Genomic DNA, 25,957 nt, shown 5'->3' on the forward strand with positions numbered 1-25,957 from the left:
CCTTTTATTCTTTTTTTCTCTTCCCCTCAAGAGAGTCACACCGACAGCAGCAGCAGCAGGAGGAGCAACAGCCTGGTGTGCGCTCCCGATCTGGCCTGCCTGAGGAACAGGAGGGGAGTTCGGCTCTTTAAAAAGCCCCGCGTGGAACTCCTCTCCTGTTCCTTCTTTTGCTGCTTGAACAGCCACGCGGGGGGTGCTGCCTTTCCTTTCGCAGCCCCCTCATTTCCAATTGGGAGGGATCCATGGAGAGGGACAGAAAAGATGGATTTCTTCCCCACCCCAATTGGAAACGAGGTGGCTGTCAAAGCAAGGGGCCGCCCTGCTGCCCCATGCTTTGCTGGGCAAGTCTGGGGAGGTGCTTTGCTGGCGGCCAGGCCACGCCACGCAAGCTACTACCGCCCCACCACCCCGTGCTTTGCTGGGCAAGTCCGGGGACCTTGCAAAGACCTTGCAAGGTCCCCAAACTTGCCAATGATGCCAGCCATGCCGCTTCCACCCCCGCGCCCATACTTGCTGGTGGCCAGGCATCTTAGGGGCGAGGGAAGCGAGCAACAGGGCCGGTGCCAGTTCCCAGGGCCCAGAAGTTACTTCCGGGTCCGGTCACCAACCAGTTTGCACGGACCGGTGAGGACCAGCAGAAACCCACCACTGGTTTGCACCCAGGAGCTCTTTCCCCTCTCCCACTTCCTGTCTCCTTCCTCAGTTCCAGGAAAGAGAAAGAATCCCCTGCAATGAGAGATCCTGATTTGCGGCCTCCTGCTTGTGTGTCTTCTCCTGCCTTTGCTGCTCTGGAGAAGCCACTCAGAAGAAACCTCCAACCCTCCACAAAAGGCCAACAATGAAAATGGGGTCACCCTAAGATTTGCTTAATGACAACATGATTTACTTAACTACCACACTCATTTGCTTAACAACTGGGGCAAACAGGTTGTAAAATGAGGCAGAACTTACTTAAGAACTGCCTTGCTTAGCAACAGAAATTGTGGTCATAAGTGGAGGACTACCTTTATTGCCTCATAGTTCATTCTAATTTATATACAGAGACATTCAGGATCCCATAATTAGAACTTCCCCTTTCTTCTCCCTTCTGCTCACTTCCTGGGAGCCTGGAGCAAAGTCCTTCTGAAGGGCTTATTTCTGGGGCTTCTTGGGCTGGAAGCAGACTGAGATGACTGAGGGGAACCCCCCAGATCAGGCCTTCAAAGGTTGCACTGCTGGGCTTCCCACCTTGGAGAGAGAGGGAGACCCTCTTTCTTTCCTCTGGTGGAGTTCGTGACGCACCCGATATCCTGCTTGCAACTATTCACCTGGTGCAGCCACAAGGAACCCAATCTCCTCAGGATGCAGTCTGACTCTCCCATGGGGTTTCTCCACCCACATCTTCTGGGCTCCAGTCTCAACCTAGTCCATGCATTGGGGAAAAGAACCAGCTGTTTACAGTGTCCTTATCATCCAATAAGGGGATGGAGATGGGATGGCGGATCTCATGGAGAAGCTTCTTTCACAGGACAGGAGTAACTATGGAGAGGTAAGCTAACTAGGTCTCATTGGATGAGAACATCTAAGCATCTGGATTGGTGGGATGGCCATTGGTTCTCATGGAGATTATCAAACAACATAGTTGGAGTTTGGCTCCCACATCTTACCATTTTTCCTATTCATTCTTTCAGGCAAACAATTTTAGTTGCTGTTGGTATGAATAATTGATCAAATGATTTCTTCAAAGGTATCAAATTCATTGCAGTTGCTGAACGACACATTTCTCTGAATGATATTCACAGAGTTCTCTTTAGCAAGATTTATTGAGATGAAAGGGAAGGGACTGGATCCCCCTGCGAGACCCCCAGAGTGGACAAATCCCCCCTTGCTTTTCTCCCAGATATTCTGGGAGATTCTCTTCAGATCATGATCTGTCTGATCTCGGTCCGTCTCTGGAGTTGGAGGGTCTTCCTGGCCAGCCTCCCCTTTTCCTTCCCTGCACTGATTATTGTGGTCCTTGGATTCACATCTGGGGCTGTTTCTCTTCCCACCCAGGAGGATTTTTTTTCTTTTACCATTCCTCCAATTTCACACCCTCTCATTCTTTTGAGGCCTATGGAAACACAAGTGAGGGCACCAGACCCCCTCCCAGCCGTGGGTCACAGTGGGTTTATCTATTCCTTCCCCAAGCAGAGTCTGCCTGAGTCCCATCATCCACTTCCCTCCCTGCCTAGGATCATCTGAATTCCTCCATTCAGACAGCAGGAAAAGGGGAGTTTGAACAGAGCTTCCAGGTCATTCTCTGTTCATCCATACTGACCTCTCCAAAACCAAATTCCCCCTCGGTTCCTGCCTGGACACCTCCAGCCAATGCTCAGCTGAGCTCACAGCAAGGCCAGGGCGGCTGAGAATTGGGATGGAACCACAAACACTCCACAAACCTCCCCAGCCACAACAGACTTTTAGACGCACACCGTGGCCTCACACACACTCCTAGACAGTGCCTTTATGTAGCCTCAAGAAGGGACATGGATCAATCTCACAATCCTCACCCTATAAGGGTTCCTCAGCTGTTGTCCCTGGTGGCAGTTCGAAGATTGTGAATTCTACTCCTGACACCAGTTTCTGTGGAATCAAACATAGGAAGACCCAAAAAACCAATAATCCAGGCTCACTGCAGTTTGTTATTGATTCAGTGTCCACTAGAGGAATTTCCCCCCAGAACATAGCAGGACAGATTCCCACAGACAAAGGATGCAGTCATATTTATACATTTCTGGAAAGGAGGACAAAATGATAATCATCAATAGGCATATCTAATAGATGATATAACCATGAATATTCATAATTAGCACACTTCAGGTTCATGCTCACCCACAGTTACGATCCTCAAGAAAGAGACATCGTCTAAATAAAAGGAAGCTATCAGTTGTGTTGCCACAGCAGTTTGGCTAAAAAGTATTGAGGAATGAGGGCATTAACTCTTTCTATCTATCTTGTTTTTTTAAAATTATTATTAAACAAAATTTTATTGGTTTTTTTAACATTTTACAAGGGAAAAAGGTAAAGGAAAGGTTACAAATTTTGGCAGTTGCGATGTGTAGTAGGTGCCACCCCTCCATACTCATAGTATACATTTACACAAGATTCATTACTAAGTAGTAACATATAGTCAGCATATAAATTCAGTTAGTAATTTCGATCAGTTTATATCAGGTGGATTTTCTTGCTCATTTTTGTGATCTGAGCTTTCTCGGTATTGCCCCATCTCCCCCCGCCGACAGAGCTCCGGCCCCTCCCGTGTCCTGTATGTCTGTTGAAGGATCATCTGGTTTTTCTAGGAGTACTTTGTTTTTTTCCATAAAGGCCTGCGCCTCTATGGGTGTATTAATTCTAACTCTTGTCTCCTCCCAGAATATTAGCATACCTTCAGGCATCAACCATCTGAACCACACCCCCTTCTGGTATAATTTATTCGCTAATTGTGAATAACTTTTTCTTTTTTCCCTCACTTTCTTGGGGATCTGTTTCAGAATGGTTATCTCCCTGTCTTGGTATGTCAAGGCTTGCCCCCTTTGTGCACTCAGAATTTCATCTCTTGTACTTTTTCTGAGAAATTTAATATGTACCTCCCTGGGTACATTATGTGTTCTAGCGTAGCCTGAGTTCACTCTATAAACCAGATCTATTTCCCACCCCATCTGTTTTTCTCTTTCTGGATGTATTCAGCCAAAATACTTGTCATGATGTCCCTTATATTTTCATCATCTGCCTCCATCACGTTTTGAAATCTAAGGTAAAAGGACATTCTCTCAAACTCTATTTTCATCTGTTGGGTGTCAAGTTCTTTGTTTCCCTTCTGCACCCCCTCCATCCCCTCTCTCATCTCAGCCGTCCCACCCTCCAAAAGATCCAGTCTCTGTGAGTTCTTATTAATTTGGGCCTGGTTCTCTTTAATTTCTTCTTTCATCTCCTTCAGTTGTTTCTTTATTTCCTCTTGTCCCTGTAGGAGTTGCTGGAACATTTGTTGAAACTCCGTCTCTGTAGTTTTAGGTTGCATCAAAGCTGTTATCGTTGATTGTGTACTAGGAGTGGAGGTTGCAGATGTTGGGGCAGAGGCAGCAAAGCCAGGCTTTCCAGGAGGTGGTTTTTTGGGTGACATTGTTTATGGAGTAAAGAGTTCAGTCAGTATAGAGAATGATCAGTCAGAGAGGCAGAACAGCCAGGAGAGTCCAGGAGACAGAAGGTCCAGGCAGAAGAGGATTTTTTTCTAATCACCCTGGCAATAGAGCAAAGTTTTTCACTCCAAGGAGTTCAAAAGAAAGCAATCAACAAGAGATTTGTCTGAGTAGCACGGAGACAAAGACCGGAAGCCTGAAGTTTTAAAGGTGGAGTCAGGTTTCACAGTTCATAAAGACAACGGAAGTGTGCCAGCTTGCCCTGCCAGCTTCGGGTTTAGAGGCAAAAACAAAGTTTTCAAAGTTCAAAGTTCCCAAAGTTTCCAGATCATCATTATGTTATGGGATTAAATCCGAAAATTCACTTAGTAAGGGCGTGACATCATTGGTTGGCTCTCCCCCTCCTCCTTCCCCTGGGGCTGAGCGCAGAATTGTTTCAAGCCGCCTGTCCGAGGGGGGGGGGGAAATCCCCCTCCCTCCAGCCGCGCCTCTCCAAATAAAGCTGAAAGGAAAAAAACTTAAACTGCTGACAGTTTCTTCAACTTGGTAAGGGAAATGGAGGGAAGTTTATGCCTCACCGCACCGCAGCTGTGTTCTTCTGCTCTCTTTTTCTCCACACAGCCTCATAGCGAAGATGCTGGAGCGTCTCCCCATCGTGCTCCCCAGTGCCTGGAGCGAGGCGGGGGACCCCCCGCCAGCCGCCGCCAATCCAGGGATCCCCTGCGGTGCCACCCCTCCGGCAGGAGCCTCTACGGGGCGTCCTGTGCCCCCCAAGGAGTGGGGGAGCCCACTGGGGAAGCGCGGGGCAAGCAAGACTTGCCTGTCACCGTCAGCCGCCGGAACTGGAAACCTCTTTCTTTCTATCTTGTTAACGCATTCTCATTCCTCCAAGAAATCAGCTTCCTCACAATCATCCAGACACTCTTTATTAATTTGAATAAAAATCATTGCCCCACTCATGTATGGAGAATAGCTTGGAGTTGAAATTCCTCTGTCTCACATTTTCACATTTCTTCTGGTCGTAAGCTAAAATAGGGAGATACAAGAATTCCAGTCATTCAAACATTTCCCATTGGGAAACATACATATATGATTTTCTTTGATTCCTGCATACTATCTCAGTGGAAATAATGCCTTTTTTCAAATAAAAGTAATGTTTGCAATACTTTAAATAACATGGTATTATATCTCATGTTTTTACATCGATTTTGGCTGTGAGATGTTCCTTTGTGTTCAGGTCTGGCCTCAGAAGGATAATATAGCACTTGGGGATGAGGATGCAGACCAGCAGCCCAGCACTGGAGGCCAAGATGGAGAAGACCTGCACAGCCACCATGTATTTCCCTTTGGTGCTCAGGTAGGTGGGCACAAAAGTCACCCAGACACTGCAGAAGACCAGCATGCTGAAGGTGATCAGCTTGGCTTCATTGAAGGCCCCAGGCAGATTCCTGGCCAGGAAAGCCACCGTGAAGCAGATGGCAGCCAGGAAGCCCATGTAGCTGAGGGTGACGTAGAGCATGACAACAGCCCCTTCGTTGTGCTGCAGGATGATCTCTCCAGGCTGGGAGTGGAGGTCAGAGTCAGGGAAGGGGGGAGAAACTCCCAGCCAGATGGAGCAGATGATAATTTGGACAGCAGAAGAAGAAAGGATGATGGAGTTGGCTAAGCTCTTCCCCAACCATCTCTTCACTCGGTTTCCTGGTTTTGTGGCAGGAAAGCCAACACCACTGTGATCATTTTGGCCAAGAGAGAAGAAATGGCAGCTGAGAAGATGATGCTGAAAACCGTTTGTTGGAGAAGGCAGGTGGCTTTGCTTGGTTGACCAATGAAGAGAGAAGGAGACAAAAAGCAAAGCAGGAGGGAGACCAGGAGGATGTAGGAGAGGTCCCGGTTGTTGGCTTTGACAATGGGAGTTTCTCTGTATTTAATGAAGATGATTAAAACAAGGCCTGTGGTTAGGAGGAAGACCAGGGCAAAGGAGACCAGGATGATGCTCAGAAGTTCTTCACAAGACAGGAAGGTTATAACTTTAGGGATACATTGGATTCTGGACTCATTTTTATTTATTTATTTATTTATTTATTTATTTATTATTCATATTTATAGACCGCCCCCTCTCCCGAAAGGGACTCGGGGCGGTGTACAGTCACTAAAATGCGTTATAAAATACATACATAAAACAGTTAAATAATTAAATACGTAGGTGGAGGAGGTTGTAAGACTGTATATAGAATAATAAATATAGTACATTAAAAGCTTATTAAAACCCCAAACCCAATTAAAATGAATAAATCCCCGGGAGGTAAAACTAAGAAAGTGCCAGGCCAGCTGATTGAAATAGGTGAGTCTTTAACTTTTGCCGGAAGGAACGGAGGTCGGTGGTAGTTCGAATGTCTGGGGGGAGGTCATTCCAGAGGGTTGGGCCCATCACAGAGAAGGATCTACTCCTAGGTGTCGCCCGCTGGCATTGCCTAGCAGACGGCACCAGGAGGAGCCCCTCTCTGTGTGAGCGGATAGGTCGCAGGGACGTGTGTGGTAGGATGCGATCCTGCAGATACCTAGGTCCTATGCCATGGAGCGCTTTAAAGATGGTAATCAGTACCTTGAAACGCAAATTTGGGTATTTGTCATCCGGACATTTGGTGCATTTGTCAGTATCTGAGAAAAGTAGAAAGCAATATTTCTTTAGCATCCTTTCCTTTGCACTTCAAGAAATACCTTCTTGGGACAAAAGCTGATAAAGGGAACATTTTCCAAGATGCATTGCTTAACAATTCCACATAAAATATTGAGTATATCATTCTATAAAACTTATATACCTAAGGAAATTGGGTTATGTCCTAAGAAATTGTGCATTTTGAATAAACAAAAAAATAGTTGAGCTTCAATCTTTTTTTTAATCTGCACTTTCATCAAAATTTCTGGCTAAATTCATTTCCACTAGGCCTTCCTTTCCTCTGGTGTCACCCACCTTCCTGAGTGGAGAAGGTCCCCTCCGGACAAGGAACGCAGTCATAGCAGCAAACTGGCTCTCCTTCTCAAGCCCTCTTGACAAATCCAGGATGACAATTTTCCACACATTTGGACTCAGGCAGGGGCTGAGGAGAAAAACAAGGATAACAGATAACAGATTAACAGGGTTGGAATGGACCTTGTAGGTCCTTTAGTCCAATGCCCGCACTCAAGCAGGAAACCCCACACCATTTCTGACAGATGACAGTTCAGTCTCTTCTTGAAAGCTTCCAGGGATGAAGCTCCCACAACTTCTGTTCCATTAGTTGATTGTTCTCACTGTCAGAAAGCTCCTCCTTATTTCTAGGTTGAATCTCTCCTTGGTCAGTTTCCATCCATTATTCCTTGGATGGCATTCAGAAACATTAGCTAAGTATTTCCTGAACTTCACTTAGGTGAATATGAAATCTCTGATTCATTTTAAGCAGACATAGGATATATAACAATGGCAGATTCTTCATTTAGTTCCTCCCTTTGGCTTCTGGCATATCTGGCAGGATGAAATTGAGGAAAGATTTAAGTATTAAGAAAGAAGCAGTGGCTTCTTCCTCCTGGCTGTATTAATATTTATTTTTTTACTATTCATTTATTATGATGGTGTACTCATAGTAAATTTTAGAATCAATTTATTGTTACAGATTTATTAAGTTATTATTATTTTAAATCTGTTAAAATAGAATAAAGCTGATGAAGAGAAAAAAACGTCTGACCAGTAGGATCTGGAAAAGTGGGGAAAGATAAAGCAAAAGCATCTCCCACTTAAATACAAAGAAAAAGTTCCTTAGAAATTAAGGCTGTCAACTTTAAAGGCAATGTTCTTTGTTGACTTGTAAAATGGCCTGCAGGTTGAGTCTTCCTCTGATGAGCTCCTTGTCCTGCCCTCAGGCTCAGGCATTATGGAGAATAAATAGATGCCCTCTTCTATGTTGGAAGATGCCTCTCTCCTCAGCCTTCTTTTCCTAGAGGGTAAACATCCTTAGCCATTTAGTGATTTAGCCTCCAGATCAACCAGGAAGCAACCTGGGATTAAGGAGAAACTTCCTAACCGTGAGAACAATTAACCAGTGGAACAGCTTGACTCCTGAGGTTATGGGTGCTTCATCAACAGAGGTCAGTTGTCTGACATGGTATGCGATCTCCTGCTTGAGCAGTGGGTTGGACTAGAACATCTCGAAGGTCCCTCCCAGCTCTATTCTGATTGATTGAAATCCTAAACTCTCAGCAGCCTCCCAAGTTAGGCATGGCTAAATCAGCATTAAAAATGTTTCAAGCTACAGCATGTAAAGGATACCTTGGTCAATAGTATGGAAGCCTTCCAAGCGGTCTAAGAAGACTCTATGTGTTCTGTTCCCAATATCCAATTCTCTTTGAAGGTCTTCCCCTTAATGATCAGATTTAGCAAACTTGAAATGGGTTCAACCGCTTTCAAAAATAAAGAAAGGATACCGATATTTCACCCACCTTGTTGAGCAACTTGAGCCGTAAAAGAGCATCTTGGCTGATAATAAGTCTCTCTCCTTGAAAACTCCCCAGCTGCTCTTTAATGGCATCCTTCTTATGGAAAGTAACCCATCTTATGATATTCAAATCTGCAGCTACATCTCCATTTTGATCCAAGTACAGTTTCTTCTTGGAAAGATTGCAAAATTCACTCGTCTCCAGAAACGGATGGAACTGGAATAGAAACACCCATGAAGGTTAAAAGCAGGAAGCTTGGTTTCTTACCACTCATGGTCTTTTCACATGTGAATCTTTCTCCTAGAGTTGTTTAATTTGCAAATTTTGTGAATTGGGAAATAAATGTTATCCCTGTCTTCAAAACTGACAAAAGTTCAGGAAAATTTGTCAATCATATATTGAAAAACTACATTTGTATTGATGAAATATCATTGACCAAATTTCTCTATGAAAGAGAATATTTTAGAACAGACTACAAATAAATTGAACAAAGAAACAAACAAAGAGATTATTTGTAAACTCCTTGGGAAAAACAGGGGGATTACCAGAAAACGTGGATTTGTCAAGAAGAAAGTTGCCAGGCTAATCTTCTCCCAGGTACACCAGGTAGGAAACACAACCACATGAGGTGACTCGGCTTTATTGGAAGGCCACATCAAGACAATCTCGCAAGTCTGAAAGTTTAAATCTCCCACCAACCCTTTTTCAAGCCTGGAGAATTACACAAGATCTGTGTAACAGTTTTTTTTAAATTCGGTTTGTTTTTTTGGATATGGATTTAACCTTTTTTCACTTTTGGGATGTGTGTTTTTTAATGTTGTACGCCGCCCTGAGTCCTTTTGGAGAAGGGCGGCATATAAATCCAAATAAACCAAACCAAACCAAACCAAACTAGTCGAAAGTCACCCAGCTGGCTTTCACGGCTAAGGCAGGACTCAGGATCTCCAACTTTCTAGCCTGGTGAAGATGTTGGTATTATATTATATTTGCACAGATTTCATTTGCACCTTTTCTTAAATCATTTCTTTATTTATAACTTAGAGCCAGGCATAAAATTAAAAAAAAACATCTTGATGGTTCACCAAAATTGTCTGAAAAACTCCCCAAAAGGAATTTAAGAGAGAGAGAGAAGTGAAAAGATCTTCACTTAGAAGTAAAATGTGATGCAAGAGAAAAGGGATGATGGATACCAAACTGGATAGGAACATTTGGTGAAATGATCTCAACATAGTCATTGATTGGAAGCCACAGCAGAGCAAATATTCTTGTCTGGGGAAACCCCAACTTAAGGTCCCCTTGTAGGCACCACCCTTGGGGAAGACGTGGCAGAATATCTGGCTCAGGAAGGGCAAGGAAGGGCAAAGGAAGCTGCTGCCATCTTGGCTGCCAAAGGGCCCTATTGAAATAAGGCAGATGAAAATCAGAGGGAGCCTGGGACCATCCTTCCATGCAGTCATAGAGTCATAGAGGGCTGGAAGGGATCTTGGTCTTCTAGGCCAACCCCTTACTCAATACCATCCCACTCAAATGGTTACGCAGTCTATTTTTGAAAGCTGCCAGTGGTGGAGAATCCACAAGCCCAAGAGGCAAACTGTTCCACCCATTAAATAGTCTCGCTGTCAGGAAATTTCTCCTCCCTTCTCAGTTTGATCTCTCTTTAATAGGCTCCCACCCATTGCTTCTTGCCCTGCCCTCAGGGGCCTTATAGAATAAACGAAACCCCTCTTCTTTAGGGCAGCCTCTCAGGTACATCTGTTATGTCCCTCCTAATCCTTATCTTCGGTTAACTAGATATTCTAGGACAATCTCTCAATTGGCGAATGGAGGATGCAGCCCTCTTCCAATGATGGAAATATGTCACACAGAAGCTTAAGATCTGTTTACTGTTATCCCAGAGTGTCAGGCATGGAAAAATGAACTCAGTTACAAGAGAGGAAACTCAGTGAAGCAGAGGAGTTCAGTCTCCCCTTCACTGTGTAGGACGTTATCACCCAGCCCTCTTCCAGAAAAATGAAATATCCTACAAAATATTGAAAAGGCAGAATATTATATTTCCCTGGATGTGAGAAGAAACATGTTTTAAATTGAGAATAGCTCCCTGTAGTTTCCTGCCTCCACCCACTTTGTCAATGGGCCCTTAAGAAGGCCAAGCCAGTCCCTTTGCATAATAAAGATTTCTCCGCTTCAGCTCCAGGGGGATGGGAATGAAGGCATGATAATATAAGCCTTTACTCAACTGAACTCTGAGAATTCAACCAAACCTGGATTCAGCCTAGAGAGTTGCCCCTGCATGGGCCCATGTGAGTCTGACAACCAATCAGAATACATTCCTTACACAGGAACAGGAAACAGAGAGGTGGGACTGAACAGGTTATAAAAAGCCTAGCAAGCCCCTTCCCTGCCCTTCTTCTCTTCTTCTCCACCAACATTGAAGCATGTGATCACCTTTTCTGTTCAGGACTCAGGTCATGTGGTCCTGTCCACCATTAAAACCATCTTTCCGGAGTTCCGGTTCCGGCGGCGGCGGCGACGGGCAGCTCTTTGCCCGCTCCGGCTCCCCGGTGGGCTTCCCCACTCCTTGGGGGGCACAGGACACCCCGCAGAGGGGTCCTGCCGGAGGGGCGGCATCGCGGAGGTCTCCTGCAGCGGCGGCAGCCGGCGGGAGTTCTCTCGCGCGCCCAAGGCACCGGGGAGCAAGCTCGGAGGGCGCATCGCGTTTCCACGCCTCGCGCCTCGCTACAAGCCGACTGGAGAATGCTACAATTGAAGGAAGCAGCTGCGGTGCGGTGAGGTTGCCTCTCTCTTCATCCCTCACTTTGCATGAAGATTTATTCAGCTTTTAAAACTTTAAAATAACTTTCGGAGCATTTTGGAGGTGCGGCTGGAGGGAGGGGGGTTTTCCCCCCCCCTTGGACAAGCGGCAAGAAACAATTTTGCTCTCAGCCCCCAGGGAAGGAGGAGAGGGGAGAGCCAACGAATGAAGCCTCACTTAGGCTGAGATGATTTTCTTTTCAATTTAATTTTACATATTACAATGATTTGAGGACTTTGGGAACTTTTTAAAACTTTGTTACGCCTCTGTGCCCAAAACTGGCAGGGCAAGATGGCACACTTCCGTTGTCTTTATGAACTCTGAAACCTGACTCCACCTTTAAAATTCAGGCTTCCGGTCTTTGTCTCCGTGTCTCCCAGAGGAACCTCTTGTGGATTGGTATTTTTTTAACCTTCTAGGGGAAATTTTCTATCTATTGCCAGACTTATTGGAGAGATTCTCTTCTGCCTGGTTATTCTGCTCCCGGATTCACCTGGCTACCCTTCTTTTCTAACTGTTTACTTCATATTTGGATTGAACTTTTAACGTTATAAAGGATGGCATCTAAAAGACCTCCTCCTGGAAAACCTGGCTTTGCCACTTCTGCTCCAACATCCGCAACATCCAGTCCAGATGGACTTTCAACAAATGCTTCAACAAATTCTACAGGGCCAGGAGGAAATCAAGAAACAGTTAAGGGAAATGAAAGATGAAATTAAAGAAAATCAAGCCCAAATATATAAGAACTCACAAAGACTGAATCTTGTGGAAGGGGGGGTGGAGGAGGTGAGGGGGGGGGTGGAAGCTGTGCAGAAAGGGAACAAAGATCTTGACATCCAACAGATGAAATTAGAATTTGAGAGAATGTCCTATTATCTTAGATTTCAAAATGTTATAGAAGAAGATGGGGAAAATATAAGGGACATCATGACAAACATTCTGGCTGACTATACACACAAAGAAAAACAACAGATGGGGTGGGATATAGATCTGGTTTATAGAGTGAACTCAGCTTATGCTAGAACACACAATGTACCCAGGGAGGTTCACATTAAATTTCTTAGAAAAACCACAAGAGATGAAATTCTGGGTGTACAAAGGGGGCAAGCATTGACATATCATGATATGGAGATAACCATTCTGAAGCAGATCCCTAAGAAGATTAGAGAAAAAAGAAAAAATTATTCGCAATTAGCGAATAAATTATACCAGAAAGGGGTGTGGTTTAGATGGTTGATGCCTGAAGGTATGCTGATATTCTGGGAGGAGACAAGAATCAGAATTAATTCACCCATAGAGGCGCAGGCCTTTATGGAAAAAAATAAAACACTCCTAGAGAAACCACCAGACACTACAACGGACACGCAGGACACGGGAGGGGCCAGAGCTCTGCCAGTGGAGGGAGATGGGGCAATAGCAAGAAGACTCAGATCACAGAAATAAATATGAAAATCATATTATTATAAACTGACCGAAAGTGAAAATGGAATTATATTTGGATTTTATATTGTAATGTTTAATTTGATTGAATTTAATAATAGAACTAATATGCTGATTATAATCAATTATATACTAATGCATTATATATAAATGTACGCTATGGGTATGGAGGGAGGGGGGCCTCACACACTTTGCAACTGCCAAAATTTGTATACCTGTCCATTTACCCTTTTCCCTATAAATTTTGAAAAACCAATAAAATTTTATTACAAAAAAAAAAAAAAAAACCATCTTTCCAAGCAGCCTCCATGTCTCCAGTGTCTTTTTCCCCACTTGGAGCCGAACCCAGAAGGACATTTCTTCTAACAGCTGTTTGTCTTTCTCAGGCGCAAGTAGCCAAGAACAGCAGTTGATCTAAAGTCAACAGAATCCATGGGGGGGGGGGGGATGGAGTTGTTGTAATATAATGTTTTTAACAAGATGATGCATTGAACCCCCACCTGCTCAGCTCCTACAATCTTCATGCAAAGACCAAGCAGTCATCAGACAGAAAAGCTTTAATTCCTGCAGAGAGGAGGGGTTGAGCTAGAGGGTCTAGAGCCGTGATGGCGAACCTATGGCACGCGTGCCCTGAGATGCCCTGAGTTCACCTTTTTAAAAGCTATTTTTTCGCCTTCCCCAGGCTCCAGAGGCTTTATAGGAGCCTGGGGAGGGAGAAAACAGCCTCCCACCCCCCCCCCCCGGAGGCTTCAGGGACCGTCCCTGAAGCCTTTGCAACGCTTAAAACCACCCTCCGAGCAAACCGGAAGTGACTTCCGGTTTGCTCGGAGGGTCGTTTTAAGCGTTCCGAAGGCTTCAGGGACCATCCGAGGCTACCCTGATGCCTTTGGAGCGCTTAAAACGACCCTCCGAGCAACCCGGAAGTCACTTCCGGTTTGCTCGGAGGGTGGTTTTAAGCGCTCTGAAGGCTTTAGGGACCGTCTGAGGCTTCCCTGATGCCTTCGGAGCGCTTAAAATGACCTCCGAGCAACCCGGAAGTCACTTCCGGTTTGCGCGGAGGGTGGTTTTAAGCGCTCCGAAGGCTTCAGGGAAGCCTCTGGACAGTCCCTGAAGCCTCCAGAGGGCCTCTGGGGGGTCGGGGGAGGCTCTTTTCGCCCTCCCCAGGCTCCTATAAAGCCCCTGGAGCCTGGGGAGGGCAAAAAAAACATGTAAAAATGGGAGGGGGTGTCGCGCGTTTTGCGCGCATGCACACTGGGGGGGGGGTCGTGCGTTGCATTATGGGTGCGGCACGCCCGTACTCGACCCCCCTGCGCTCTCCCCACTTGTGGCACGCGAGCCAAAAAAGGTTCGCCATCACTGGTCTAGAGTTTCCTTCAAAGGTATAAATATAAAATTCGATCGTGCTAATTTCAAACCCCTGCCTACAGTAATTTATTGAAAAATGTATGCATGGTTTTAAAATTAGCAGTGTTTAACACCCCTTTCCATGAATAATTAAATTGCCCCAAACTCTTGGCCTTTTGTACCCCAAAGAGCTCTGATGGTTCCCTCCGTCTCCTTTGGATGCTTCCTAAAATGTAAGGAAACCTATCACGGCTGCAGCCTTGAGGCCCCAAACTCTCTTCGACCCCTTTGTTTCTCCTCTTCAGAATGGAGAAATAGGATTCTGCTTCCGGTTGTTGAGAGTGACGGACGTGTTCGTCCGCCCTGCGCTCTCTTGGTGGGCTCCCCTCAGCTTCGGGGGTGCACAGGGTGCTTTGAAGGGCCGCCCTGCCATAGGGGCTGCTGGCTGGGTGTCCCCTGGATCGGCGCCAGCTGAGGGGGGGCTCCGGCATTGCCCCAGGAGCTGAGAAGCGAGAGGGGGTGCGCAACGGAGCTTTTACGCTCCCGCGCGCTTTCGCTACGAGGCAGCTGGATGATCGGCAATTTGAAGGCTACAGCTGAAGTGCGCTGAGATGGGAATCCTCCCCAATTCTCCTTTTGATATTTAAATGAAAGAACATCAGCTTTCTAAAAGACTTTCAATCGTCTCCTGGGAAGTGTGATTGGAGGGAGGGGGATTCCCCCCCCCTCGGAAAAGCAGCTTTGGATTTATCTCCTCTCTCTCGGAGGAGAGAGAGAGAGTTTAAAAAGGAATCACACTCTTTATAAGCAATGGCAAAATGACTTTCTTATTGCAATTATGAAAGAAAAGTGATGAGCTGACTCCTTTAAAAACTTTGAAAACTTTTGACTTGTTGTTTTCTGATCTCCGGTGCTGGCAAAGCAAGATGGCGCACTTCCTCCATCTTTATGCTCTTTGAAATTAGACTCCTCCTATGAAAATTGCTGGCATTGTACTTTTGCCTCCGTGACTCTCAGAAACATCTCTTGCTACATAGTATCTTGGATCTGGAATAACTGATTTAATTGACTTTATTTGAACTATATAGAAGGTCTCTATTCCTGTCTGGACTGTCTGCCTCGTGGTCTCTCTTGGTTGTGCTTTTCCACAGTCGCCATTTCTTTGTATGGACATAGATATCTCTGAGGTTCTTTTTTTATGATGGCCCCGAAGAAACCACCTGGGAAGCCAGGATCTGCTCCAACATCGTCAACATCCAGCCCAATTGGACAACAGTCACTAACTTCGTTTCTACAACCTAAAGCCCCTGAAGAGGAATCAGTAACTCACCAGCTGCTTCAAAAGATTTTAAAAGGGCAGGATGGACTGAAAAAACAATTGAGAGAAATGAATGAACACAACACAAATTCCACTCCTGACCAGCATAGGGGTGAAAATCCTCATGAAATTCTCTCCCTTCTCGGTGTCTGAAGCAAAGAGGCCAATCAGGGTCCATCTGAAATGGAGGAGCAGCTGGACAATGGCTGGGTACTGGAATCCTTCTTGGGGAACATCTGGTGGAAAAAGGGGAACTTTTTATCTCTCAGGGTCTCTGAAGCACTTCTATCACTGATCTAAAAAAGCAATGAAGAATGCCATGTTATATTGGGGGTTAGATCAAATCCAAAACATTAGATTTTAATAAATCAAACCTGGTTTTCAGGAACCTATTAGAAGAATTTATTGTAAATTAACCATTAAGCCATGTCAAGATGAATAATGTAGAACACAGAGCATAATAAGTCCATATATAAAAATGGAAAGTAATAAAAAAATAAGTGAGAAAGAATATAAATAATGACTGGAAAACATATTTATGCATTACCCTTAAAATTTGCCACAGTCATACCCACATATCCAGTTCTCAATGGAAGAGTTTTGCTCCAATATGGGGCTGCATTATATGTAATTTTGGAATTCTGACCACCCAGGAAATCAATTGTTTGGATTTAAGCAATGGGTCATTTGTCTAACAATGAAGTCCAAGATCTTTCTCTTTCTTAGACAGTAGACATTCCAATAACAGATGTATTAAGATGCATGACATCTTCTTAACTGGGGCTCCACAAATAAAATCCTTTTCATTATAAGCAGTTGATTATATTTCTTTAATTAACCATTATGACTAGCTTTTCAAATCTTGCTCAAATAAATACGACCTTGAGATATTAAGGCATTTCTGTGTCTCAATACTTGGAAATTTGGGAGGTCTGTTTGTAACAGCTCATCCACTTCAATGTGCCAACCTTACTGAGGTTGGGTGTATCTTTCTCTGCTCGGATATCCCAGATTCTTTGTGCAGCCTTCTCTTGAACTTGTTCTCTGAGGACGCAAGAGACAGGGAAACCACGGCTCCTAATAGGATTTGTCAGATGTTCAAGGTAGGAGGAGGAGCTTCCGGAGGAATGGCGGCCGCTCTGTGAGCTCCGCATGATTGCGGAGGGGCCTCTCTGCTGGGAGAGGTGCTGCCGACCCGTAGCTCCATTTTGAGGGTTGGGATTTGTTGGTGACCACCTCGGCTCTGTCCTGGCTTGGACTGGTCAGGCAGGGTGGCCGGACGGTCGGCTGGTTGGGCGAGAGGCGCCGAGCGGAGAAGCGCGTGGAGGCATGGAGGCACGCTGGCCGGCCGGGCGCCGGCCGAAGAGCAGGGGAATTGCCGCGCTCTGTGGAATGGAGCCGAGTAGAATAAACAAACAAACAAACAAACTGAAGCGGCTGGTGGAGGGGAGCTGAACGAAGCAGACCAGAGCGAAGCGGATTGGAGATTAATATTGGAGGTGAGGATTACCCTGGCAATCCACACAGCTCAGGCGGCGGGGGTTTGGCGATGGCGGCGCCGGGGGAGGTGGTTGTTGGAGACGCCGAGCGCCATACCCTCTGGTCGCCATGACCCCTAGCTCTCCAGGGGCATCACAAGAAGAAGAACGAGGCCCGGGGGGGCTAGAGAGTGCTGCCAATTGCAGGAGGCTTGGAAAAGCCTCAGGGAGCTATGGCGGCCACGGATTTGAGAGCAACAGCCCCCGGGAAGATGAGCTCCAGGGCTCCCGAGGAGGCAGATGTCCATTTTTCCCTGGGCCTGGACATGGAGGAGAGATACCGGGGGGATTGGTGGACTTCTGCTGAAGGCTTGACTTTGTCCCCTTCTATCCCTATTGACAACTGCCTCCCTTGCCACAACTTCATACTCCATCAATTTTCTTTATCACCATGACTATGGCTTTGCCTTTTAACATCCTGCTTTAATCGGCTCCAATACCATCTTGAGATCCTTCCTAGATAAACCCAGCTAGTCGGCTAGCCCATCTACTTACCCTTTCCATCTAGGGTAAGGACAATTCCACGACAAACCACGATTCCATCTTTTGCACTTGTAATAATCTTGCCCCCGTGACATAACTGTATGATTCCTGTATGACTATCACGCACACGAGGTCTGTCCTACTGCTACTGCGAGAGTCCCCCCTCTCGCAGGTATGGCCTCCAGCCCTCTCGAGGGCCCACCTTGAGGACGGGTTCCTTAACCCAGAGAGGTGGAGGAAGCGCAAACTAAGGGGCTTTTTAATTAATCGTTTTTTAAGAATTTTAAGGGGTTCTAGGGTTGGGGGGTGGGTAGATCAGGTCAGGAGTGATGGTAGAGCCAGGCGAATAGGTGTGGTCGAGAGAGGAAGGAGTGGAGGAGGGGAGGAGAGGGAGGATAGCATTCCAATACAGGGCTCTTTGATACCAACGGTCGTGGGGAGGGGCAGGTGCGAGGACAGATTAAGAACGCGTAGTCGGTTGGGAGACCGTGGTTATTGGTCTTACCCGGTCGCTTGTACCAACCCCCGCATACTAGGTGGTCAGGATCTACAGACCCAGGGCCTGAGGCTGCTGTTATGCAATGTGAGGTCCGTTGTCAACAAGGCCCCCCTCATCAGTGATCTGATCCTGGAGGGGGAGCCGGACCTCGCAGGAATAACTGAGACCTGGTTGGGCCACAAGGGAGGTTTACCCCTCGTGGAAATGTGCCCACCAGGTTATCGAGCATTCCACCAGCCTTGGGCCCAGGGAAGGGGCGGTGGGGTAGCAGTGATTATCCGGGAAGACCTAGAGCCGAGAAAGTTCACTGTGCCGCAGACATCCGGGTGTGAGTCCCTTATCGTGAGATGGGGCCCAGGGAGACAGTTGGGCCTGCTGATAGTATACCTGGCTCCTCGCTATACATCAGCGGCCCTGCCTGAACTCCTCGAGCTGATCGCATCGGTGGCGGTTGAGACCCCCAAACTTTTAGCGATGGGGGATTTCAACCTGCCGTCGATGGGAGAAGCGTCCGAGGGGGCTCGGGAGTTCATGGCTTCCATGACAGCCATGGACCTGACTCAATTAATTCAGGGCCCTACACACGAAGGAGGCCACACGCTGGACCTTGTTTTTGTCTCTGGCCAGTGGACGAGTGATCTGGGAATAGGGGATTTAACTATTACTCCCCTGTCATGGTCAGACCACTCACTTCTCCGACTTGACTTCCCTGGTGCTACCCCCCGCTGCGGGGAGGCGGAGCCGGAAGGCATTAGATGGTTCCGCCCCAAGCGCCTGATGGAACCGGACAAGTTCCAGACGGAGCTTGGGCCACCTCCTGTAGACTCGACCCGCCCCCGGGTAGAGGACCTGGTAGCCGCATGGAATAGTGCGACTGCTGGGGCCCTAGACCGAGTGGCGCCTTTGCGGCCTCTCCTGCAGCAACGAACCACCCTGGCCCCTTGGTTTACCGAGGAGCTAAGGGTGATGAAACGCCACAAGAGACGCCTAGAGAGTCGGTGGAGATCCTCCCGCTCCGAATTTGACCGAGCACAGGTGCGAACCTACTTAAGGACTTACCTTGTGGCATTAAGAGCGACCAAACATCGACATTGTGCCGCTCTTATTGCGTCCGCAGATAACCGCCCTACCGCCCTGTTTCGGGTGACCCGCTCCCTTCTGTCTCAGAGGCCGCGGGAAGCCCCTTTACAGGGCAGGGCAGAGGAATTTGGGAAATATCTGCAGGATAAAATCGCTCAAATCCGGAGGGAATGGGTCCCTTTCAGTGGTCTAGTGGAGACGCCCGAGGCGAGTCTTGAGAGACCATTCTGGGACGAGTTTGACTCGGTTGCCATCGAGGATTTGGACAAGTTACGTGGACATCTGCGACCTACCACATGTTTATTGGACCCGTGTCCCTCCTGGCTTGTACTGGCATCCTGGGAGGTTACACGTGACTGGCTCCTGGGCCTAGTGAATGCTTCGTTGGGCGAGGGGTCTCTGCCGGCCGCCTTGAAAGAGGCGGTTGTGAGACCCTTACTCAAGAAGCCTTCCCTGGACCCAACAGAGCTAGCCAATTATCGTCCTGTCTCCAACCTTCCCTTTTTAGCGAAGGTCGTAGAGAGTGTGGTGGCCCAACAGTTCCCACGTCACCTGGAGGAAAATGATTATCTAGACCCGCGACAGTCCGGCTTCCGACCCGGGCACAGCACGGAGACGGCCTTGGTCGCGTTGGTTGATGATCTCTGGAGGGCCAGAGATGGGGGTTGTTCCTCCATCCTGGTCCTATTAGATCTCTCAGCGGCTTTCGATACCATCGACCATGGTATCCTGTTGCACCGGCTGGAGGGGTTGGGGGTTAGGGGCACCTTTTTACGGTGGTTCGGCTCCTACCTCTCCGGCCGGACGCAACGTGTGTTGGCAGGGGAGCAGAGATCGACCCTGAGCCCCTCACTTGTGGGGTGCCACAGGGGTCGGTCCTCTTGCCACTCCTGTTCAACACATACATGAAACCGCTGGGCGAGATCATCCGTGGTTTTGGGGTGGGATATCATCTGTACGCTGATGATACTCAGCTGTACATTTCCACCCCGAACCACCCCAACGAGGCCGTCGAAATGATGTTTATTTTATTTATTTATTTATATTTGGTGCTTCTAGACCGCCCCCTCTCCCAGAAGGGACTCGGGGCGGTGTACAGTCCATAGAGAATATAACAAAATACTATAAAAATTTAAATATGTACAGTTTGGAGGAGGTTAAAATGCAATTAAAAGAACTGTACAAAGCTAATATAAATATAAATTTTAAATCCCTAAAACAGACACAACAAATTAAAAAACCCCTAAGATAACCAGATAATAATACATTTGCCAGGAGGGACAGTTGTAATTATGCCAGGCCTGCTAATCGGAACAGGTGAGTCTTCAATTTTTGCCGGAAGGAGCGGAGGTCAGAAGTGGTTCTAATGTCGGGGGGGAGGTCATTCCAGAGGGTTGGGCCCATCACAGAGAAGGCCCTACTCCTTGGTGTCGCCCGTTGGCATTGCCTAGTGGACGGCACCAGGAGAAGTCCCTCCCTGTGTGAGCGAATTGGCCGCAGGGATGTATGTGGGAGGATGCGATCCCGCAAGTCCCGGTGTTTGGAAGCCGTACGGGTCTGGATGGGTGACAACCGACTCAAACTCAATCCCTCCAAGACGGAGTGGCTGTGGCTTCCGGCCCCCCGGTTCAACCAGTTACTTCCATCCCTGGCCATCGGGGGCGAGCAACTGTCCCCCATGGAATGGGCGCGCAATTTGGGCGTCCTCCTGGATGCCTGGTTGTCCATGGAGGACCATGTAACAGCCGTGGCAAGGGGGGCGTTCCACCAGGTCCGCCTGGTGCGCCAATTGCGCCCCTTATTGGACCGGGATGCCTTGCGCACAGTCACTCATGCGCTGGTGACGTCTCGCCTAGACTACTGCAATGCTCTCTACATGGGGCTTCCCTTGAGATGCACTCGGAGACTACAGTTGGTCCAGAATGCGGCCGCGCGGGTGATTATGGGGAGTACTAGGTACTCCCATGCAACACCGCTCCTGCGCGAGCTGCACTGGCTCCCTGTGGTCTATCGGGTGCGTTTCAAGGTTTTGATTACGATCTTCAAAGCGCTCCATGGCACAGGACCTAGTTGCCTGCGGGATCGCATCCTGCCCCATACATCCCTACGACCAATCCGCTCGCACAGAGAGGGACGTCTCCGGGTGCCATCCACTAAACAGTGTCGGGGGGCGACACCCAGGAGCAGGGCCTTCTCTGTGATGGACCCAGCCCTTTGGAATGACCTCCCCCTTGACATCAGGATTACCTCCGATCTCCGCTCCTTCCGTGTAAAGCTCAAGACCCACCTTTTTCAAGTATCTGGCCTGGCTCAACCGTAGTTTTATCCTATCCCTCCTGACAGCCTTTTAAATTTGTAATTTTAATCCGGGGTATTTTAATTGCTAATTTTATTATTATTGTATGTATTTAATGTGTTACCTCCTCCGTGTATGCGTATGTGTGTATGTTTATGTTTATATGTATATATGTATATGCTTTTATTGTACGCCGCCCCGAGTCCCCTGTGGAGAGGGTGCGGCTAACAAATTAAATTTTATTATTATTATTATTATTATTATTATTATTATTATTATTATTATTATTATTATTATTATTATTATTATTATTATTATTATTATTATTATTAAGGAAAGTGGGCTGTAATTGAAAATTTGTTGGTTCTGACAGACCAGATTTTGGGGTTCTCTTATTTTCCACTAATTTCATTTTAGATTAATAATAATATTCCCCAATTTTAGTGTGAGAGAGAAACGAACAACTTCCTAAATTAGTTCTGAGGGCAGAAGCTAAAGTTCTTTTATCCATCTCTAAGATACTCTTTAGATGCTGGGACTGGAATTGTACTAAGCATGAACTATTTTAACTATAGTTTGATATAGGAGATGGAAATACAGATTTTAATATATTGGGCTAAGGAAGCTGGATGGTTTTTAAAATTTAAGCAGCAAATTCACTGAGTCCCCTGCTCTAAAGGCGCTTCATTGAACAAGAGTGAGTGAACTTTCAGTTCTGGAGAAAAGTACCCTAAATAAGGAAAGATGTTAATTCACTCTATTGACTCACCATCAAATAGCCATCTATGGCTATGATGTTATTTTCCAAACACCCTAACTGTTGACTTTCATTTATTAATTTTAAAACAATTATTAGCACAGTAGGAACAAACTCCTCTCAACAACCCAAGTTGAAACTATAAAAGTAATATCATAACATCAGCAAAGAGGCATTTATCTCCTAAGGCATGCTTACTTCATGCCTTGATTTTGACATCTTTTCACTCATTTCTTTTAACTTTTCTCCCCCCCCACCCGCCTCTCCTCCTCTCCTTTGTTCCTGCGTTCATTCCATGGGGTGAGAGGCAGCCCTGATTTCGTTTTTTCTAACCTTTGTCTCTCTCCCCCCCCTCTCTCTCTTTTTTAACTCTGCAAAATTCTGGTAACTAGTTTTTCAATAAAGTTGATTTTGTTCTTGGAGACAGGCCATACTATAGCATCAGCCCTTTTGTGTGGTGCCCTTGAGCATTAGCTTTCAAAATAAAGTACATTTTGGTTCCAACTCAGCTGCCAACTATTTCAGTTCTGTGATATGCTCTGCCATTAACTGGTCCCTGGAGTTTTGTCTTTTATCACTATGCCAACAAATCTCAGATTTATTTGTTTCTTCAGCCACAGGTGCTGTGTATTCCCTCTGGGCTCAGTTTCACTCATGGAGACCCCAAATCTCTCAATTCTAGATGATGGCTTTAATTCGATATCTGCCCCTGTTATTATGAATTACATGGGGGTTATTTCCCTTTCATTTCCCTCTACAGAATTTCCCAACAATTTTTGAGTCCAAGAACTGGTTGAATTATCCAGGTATCCCTCCTGAGAGGGAGAATTATGATAAAAGTTTCAGATCTGCTCTTTGGCCGAATCCTCCAGGGGAGACTTTGGGCAGAGAAAGATGGAGTTTTGGGACAGGCAGGGTCTGTGCTCTTGAATGTCCGTCTCTCTCCTTTCCAGATGAAGCTGAATGTTTCTCTGTGTTTCAATCAGGAAAGACACTGGATCACATTCCACCTTTTGAGAGTCCTTTGAATTCTTCTAATTCTTCTTTAGAAACAGAAAAGGGATTCATTGATTCACCCCATGAATGATGGACCTCCTCCTTCTGCTTTTGATGCTGCTTTTATCCCATCCAGTCTCTGGGAAGCTGAGAATGAAATGCCCGCAGAGTTTGGAGTACCAGGATGGAAAACGACCACAGAGCTTTTACAGCCCAGGAGACCATCTCATCGGTATAGTCATCAGTGGAGATGAAAAATTGCATACAAACTTGCTTTTCAGCGTGGCTCCTTCTCTTCAGTTTGTTTTTCGTGATTCGTAAGTCATTCAGAGTGGTAGAGTTGCACTCCCTCCATTCTAATACTCTCCTTCTTTTCTTTTTTTATTCTTCATTTATTCCTATATTGGGGATTATGTCTAATTTCCTGAATGATTTTGATGTCCATGGCTTCTCTCTTTTGTCTGATTTTGTGAAAGAAACAAATCGAAAAATAGGCCTGAAAAAAAAGCTGAAAGGGCTGCAGATTATTTTCCTCTCTCAGTTCAATCCTTAATTTATCACTCGAATAATGAATTTTATTTAAAGTAGTGGTGGAACCAGTTGTAGTTGCTGTACCTCAGCCCATTTCCATATTTGTATAACTGATCATTGCTTTTGGATCAATATTGGCTTAAGGATCAGTAGGCTTTTGGAGGCTTATATATTTTTAAAAAATATTTGTTGCTGCCCATTATAATAACATTTTTTTACAATAGGGATGTTCATGGTTTTCTAGATGCCTTAATGTTCATTTTCAACATTCAAATGGTCAAAAAGAATTCCCAGCTCCTGCACAATCTCACACTTGGCTACAACATCCATGACAACTATTGGAGCACTTTCCGCACTTCAGATGCCTTGCTGGACATTCTCTCCACTGGAGAAGCCAATGTCCCCAACTACGGCTGTGGAAGGAAGGAGAACCTTCTGGCACTTATTGATGTAGCTAGAAGGGCCATCTCCATCCAGATGTCAACATTAGGAGGCACCAACAAAATCCCACAGGTTTGTGTGTGTTTTTCTCTCTCTGGTAAAGTGAGGGGTGGTGGGTGGTGGGTGAGCAATAGATGCAATCATGTCTTTTCCATGGAATTCAAGAGCTGCTTTTCTCCATATTAGCAAAAATGACAATATTTTACCCTATTATGTTCATGTTGAGATTAATCATAAAAGGCCTGAAATGCAATTAATACATTCCCTGGAGAAGACATTCTACCAACATTTTAACTGATCAAAAAATATCCCTGGTTGTTGGGGCCTCTATTGGCATCTTCATTTCCACGTATAAATAATATCCAGTAAGATTGAAGTTGGCAATAGTAGCATTTTATCTATCTAAAAAGTGGAATAAAAAGGACTCTAGCAATTATAGGCCAAATAGACTAACAGATATTGTGGCTGAAATGTATGCCTGGATCCTCTTAGTTAAACTTGAGAAAAATGCATTCCTTGCAGAAGAAACAGACGGTTTTAGGTAGTGAATAGCTATATAGATTTTATAAGAAATATTGCATGTCAATAATCTAATATTGGTAACAAATTTGTCTTGAAATATCTAATCTATATCAGCGAAATAAAACACGGTTTTGCTGGCTTTCTAGATGTTAGTGCATTTGTCATAATTAACAGAGAAATATTAGATAGGAAATTGATTGCCCTCAAAATGTAGCTCCAGCTGTTAGTCCTAATCCAGGCTCTTTCTCCAGGTCCTTGTTTGAGAGGGAGGTTGGGGCTCAACGGAGCAATGAGAAGAAGGATTGATACTTACCAAGGAGGAAGGGAAGGATGCATACTTGAACCCTTGTTATTCTCTCCTCATATTGACAATTTACTTCAACTAATGAAGGATCCAAAAACACAGATCATAAATAAAAATTATTTAATTCTTTGACAAAAATTACTAAATTAGTGGACCAGTGAAATGCAGTGCACATAATTTCCAGTACTTGGATTTTAGAAAGGCTTTGACAAAGTAAACCACCATCTACTTCTTGGTAAGCTAAAAATATGTGGGATAGACAGCATCACCCCCAGATGGACTCAGCCTGTGGTCCTCAATGGAACTACATCTACATGACGGAAACAAGCAGTGGGAGACCCCAAGGTTCCATTTTAGGCCCAGTCCTCTTCAACATCTTCATCAATGGTTTGGATGAGGGATAGATGGGGAACTCATCAAATTTACAGATGACACTAAATTGACCAGAATAGCCAACAGCCCAGAAGATAGGCTCAAGATCCAGATGGATCTAGATAGATTTGAACCCTGGGTCTATCTAATAAAAGGAAATTCAGTAAAGAGAAAAGTAAAGTAATACAATAGCAGAGTTGGAAGGGACCTTGAAGGTCTTCTAGTCCAACCCCCTGCCTAGGCAGGAAACCCTATACTGTTTCAGACAAATGGCTATCCAACATCTTCGAAAAGACTGCCAGAGTTGGGGCATTCACAACTTCTGGAGGCAAGCTGTTCCACAGATTAATTGTTCTAACTGTCAGGAAATTTCTCCTCAGTTCTAAGTTGCTTCTCTCCTTGATTAGTTTCCACCCATTGCTTCTTGTTCTACCCTCAGGTGCCTTGGAAAATAGTTTGACTCTATCTTCTTTGTGGCAACCCCTGAGTCTTACACTGAGGCTAGAAAAACCAAATGTACAGGTACATATTAGGTGAAACCTGGCTCAATAGCAGGAACTGTGAAAGGGATCTTGGAATCTTAGTGGACAATCTCTC

At 45.8% G+C, this 25,957-nt stretch overlaps 1 protein-coding gene across 1 annotated transcript in view; it reads left to right on the forward strand.

The window, feature by feature from the left end:
• Positions 1-483: 483 nt before the first annotated feature.
• Positions 484-25,957, forward strand: part of LOC309393751 (vomeronasal type-2 receptor 26-like) — a gene marked incomplete at both ends in the record, with an annotated part of 43,346 nt that continues 17,872 nt past the window's right edge. The window contains one exon of the mRNA XM_081956246.1: positions 484-624. Within this exon, the coding sequence (XP_081812372.1) occupies positions 484-624 (141 nt within the window). The remainder of the gene's footprint in view (positions 625-25,957) is intronic.

This window comes from Natrix helvetica, assembly GCF_964273705.1.
Source record: "Natrix helvetica genome assembly, chromosome: 5".
Taxonomy (NCBI): Eukaryota; Metazoa; Chordata; class Lepidosauria; order Squamata; family Natricidae; genus Natrix; species Natrix helvetica.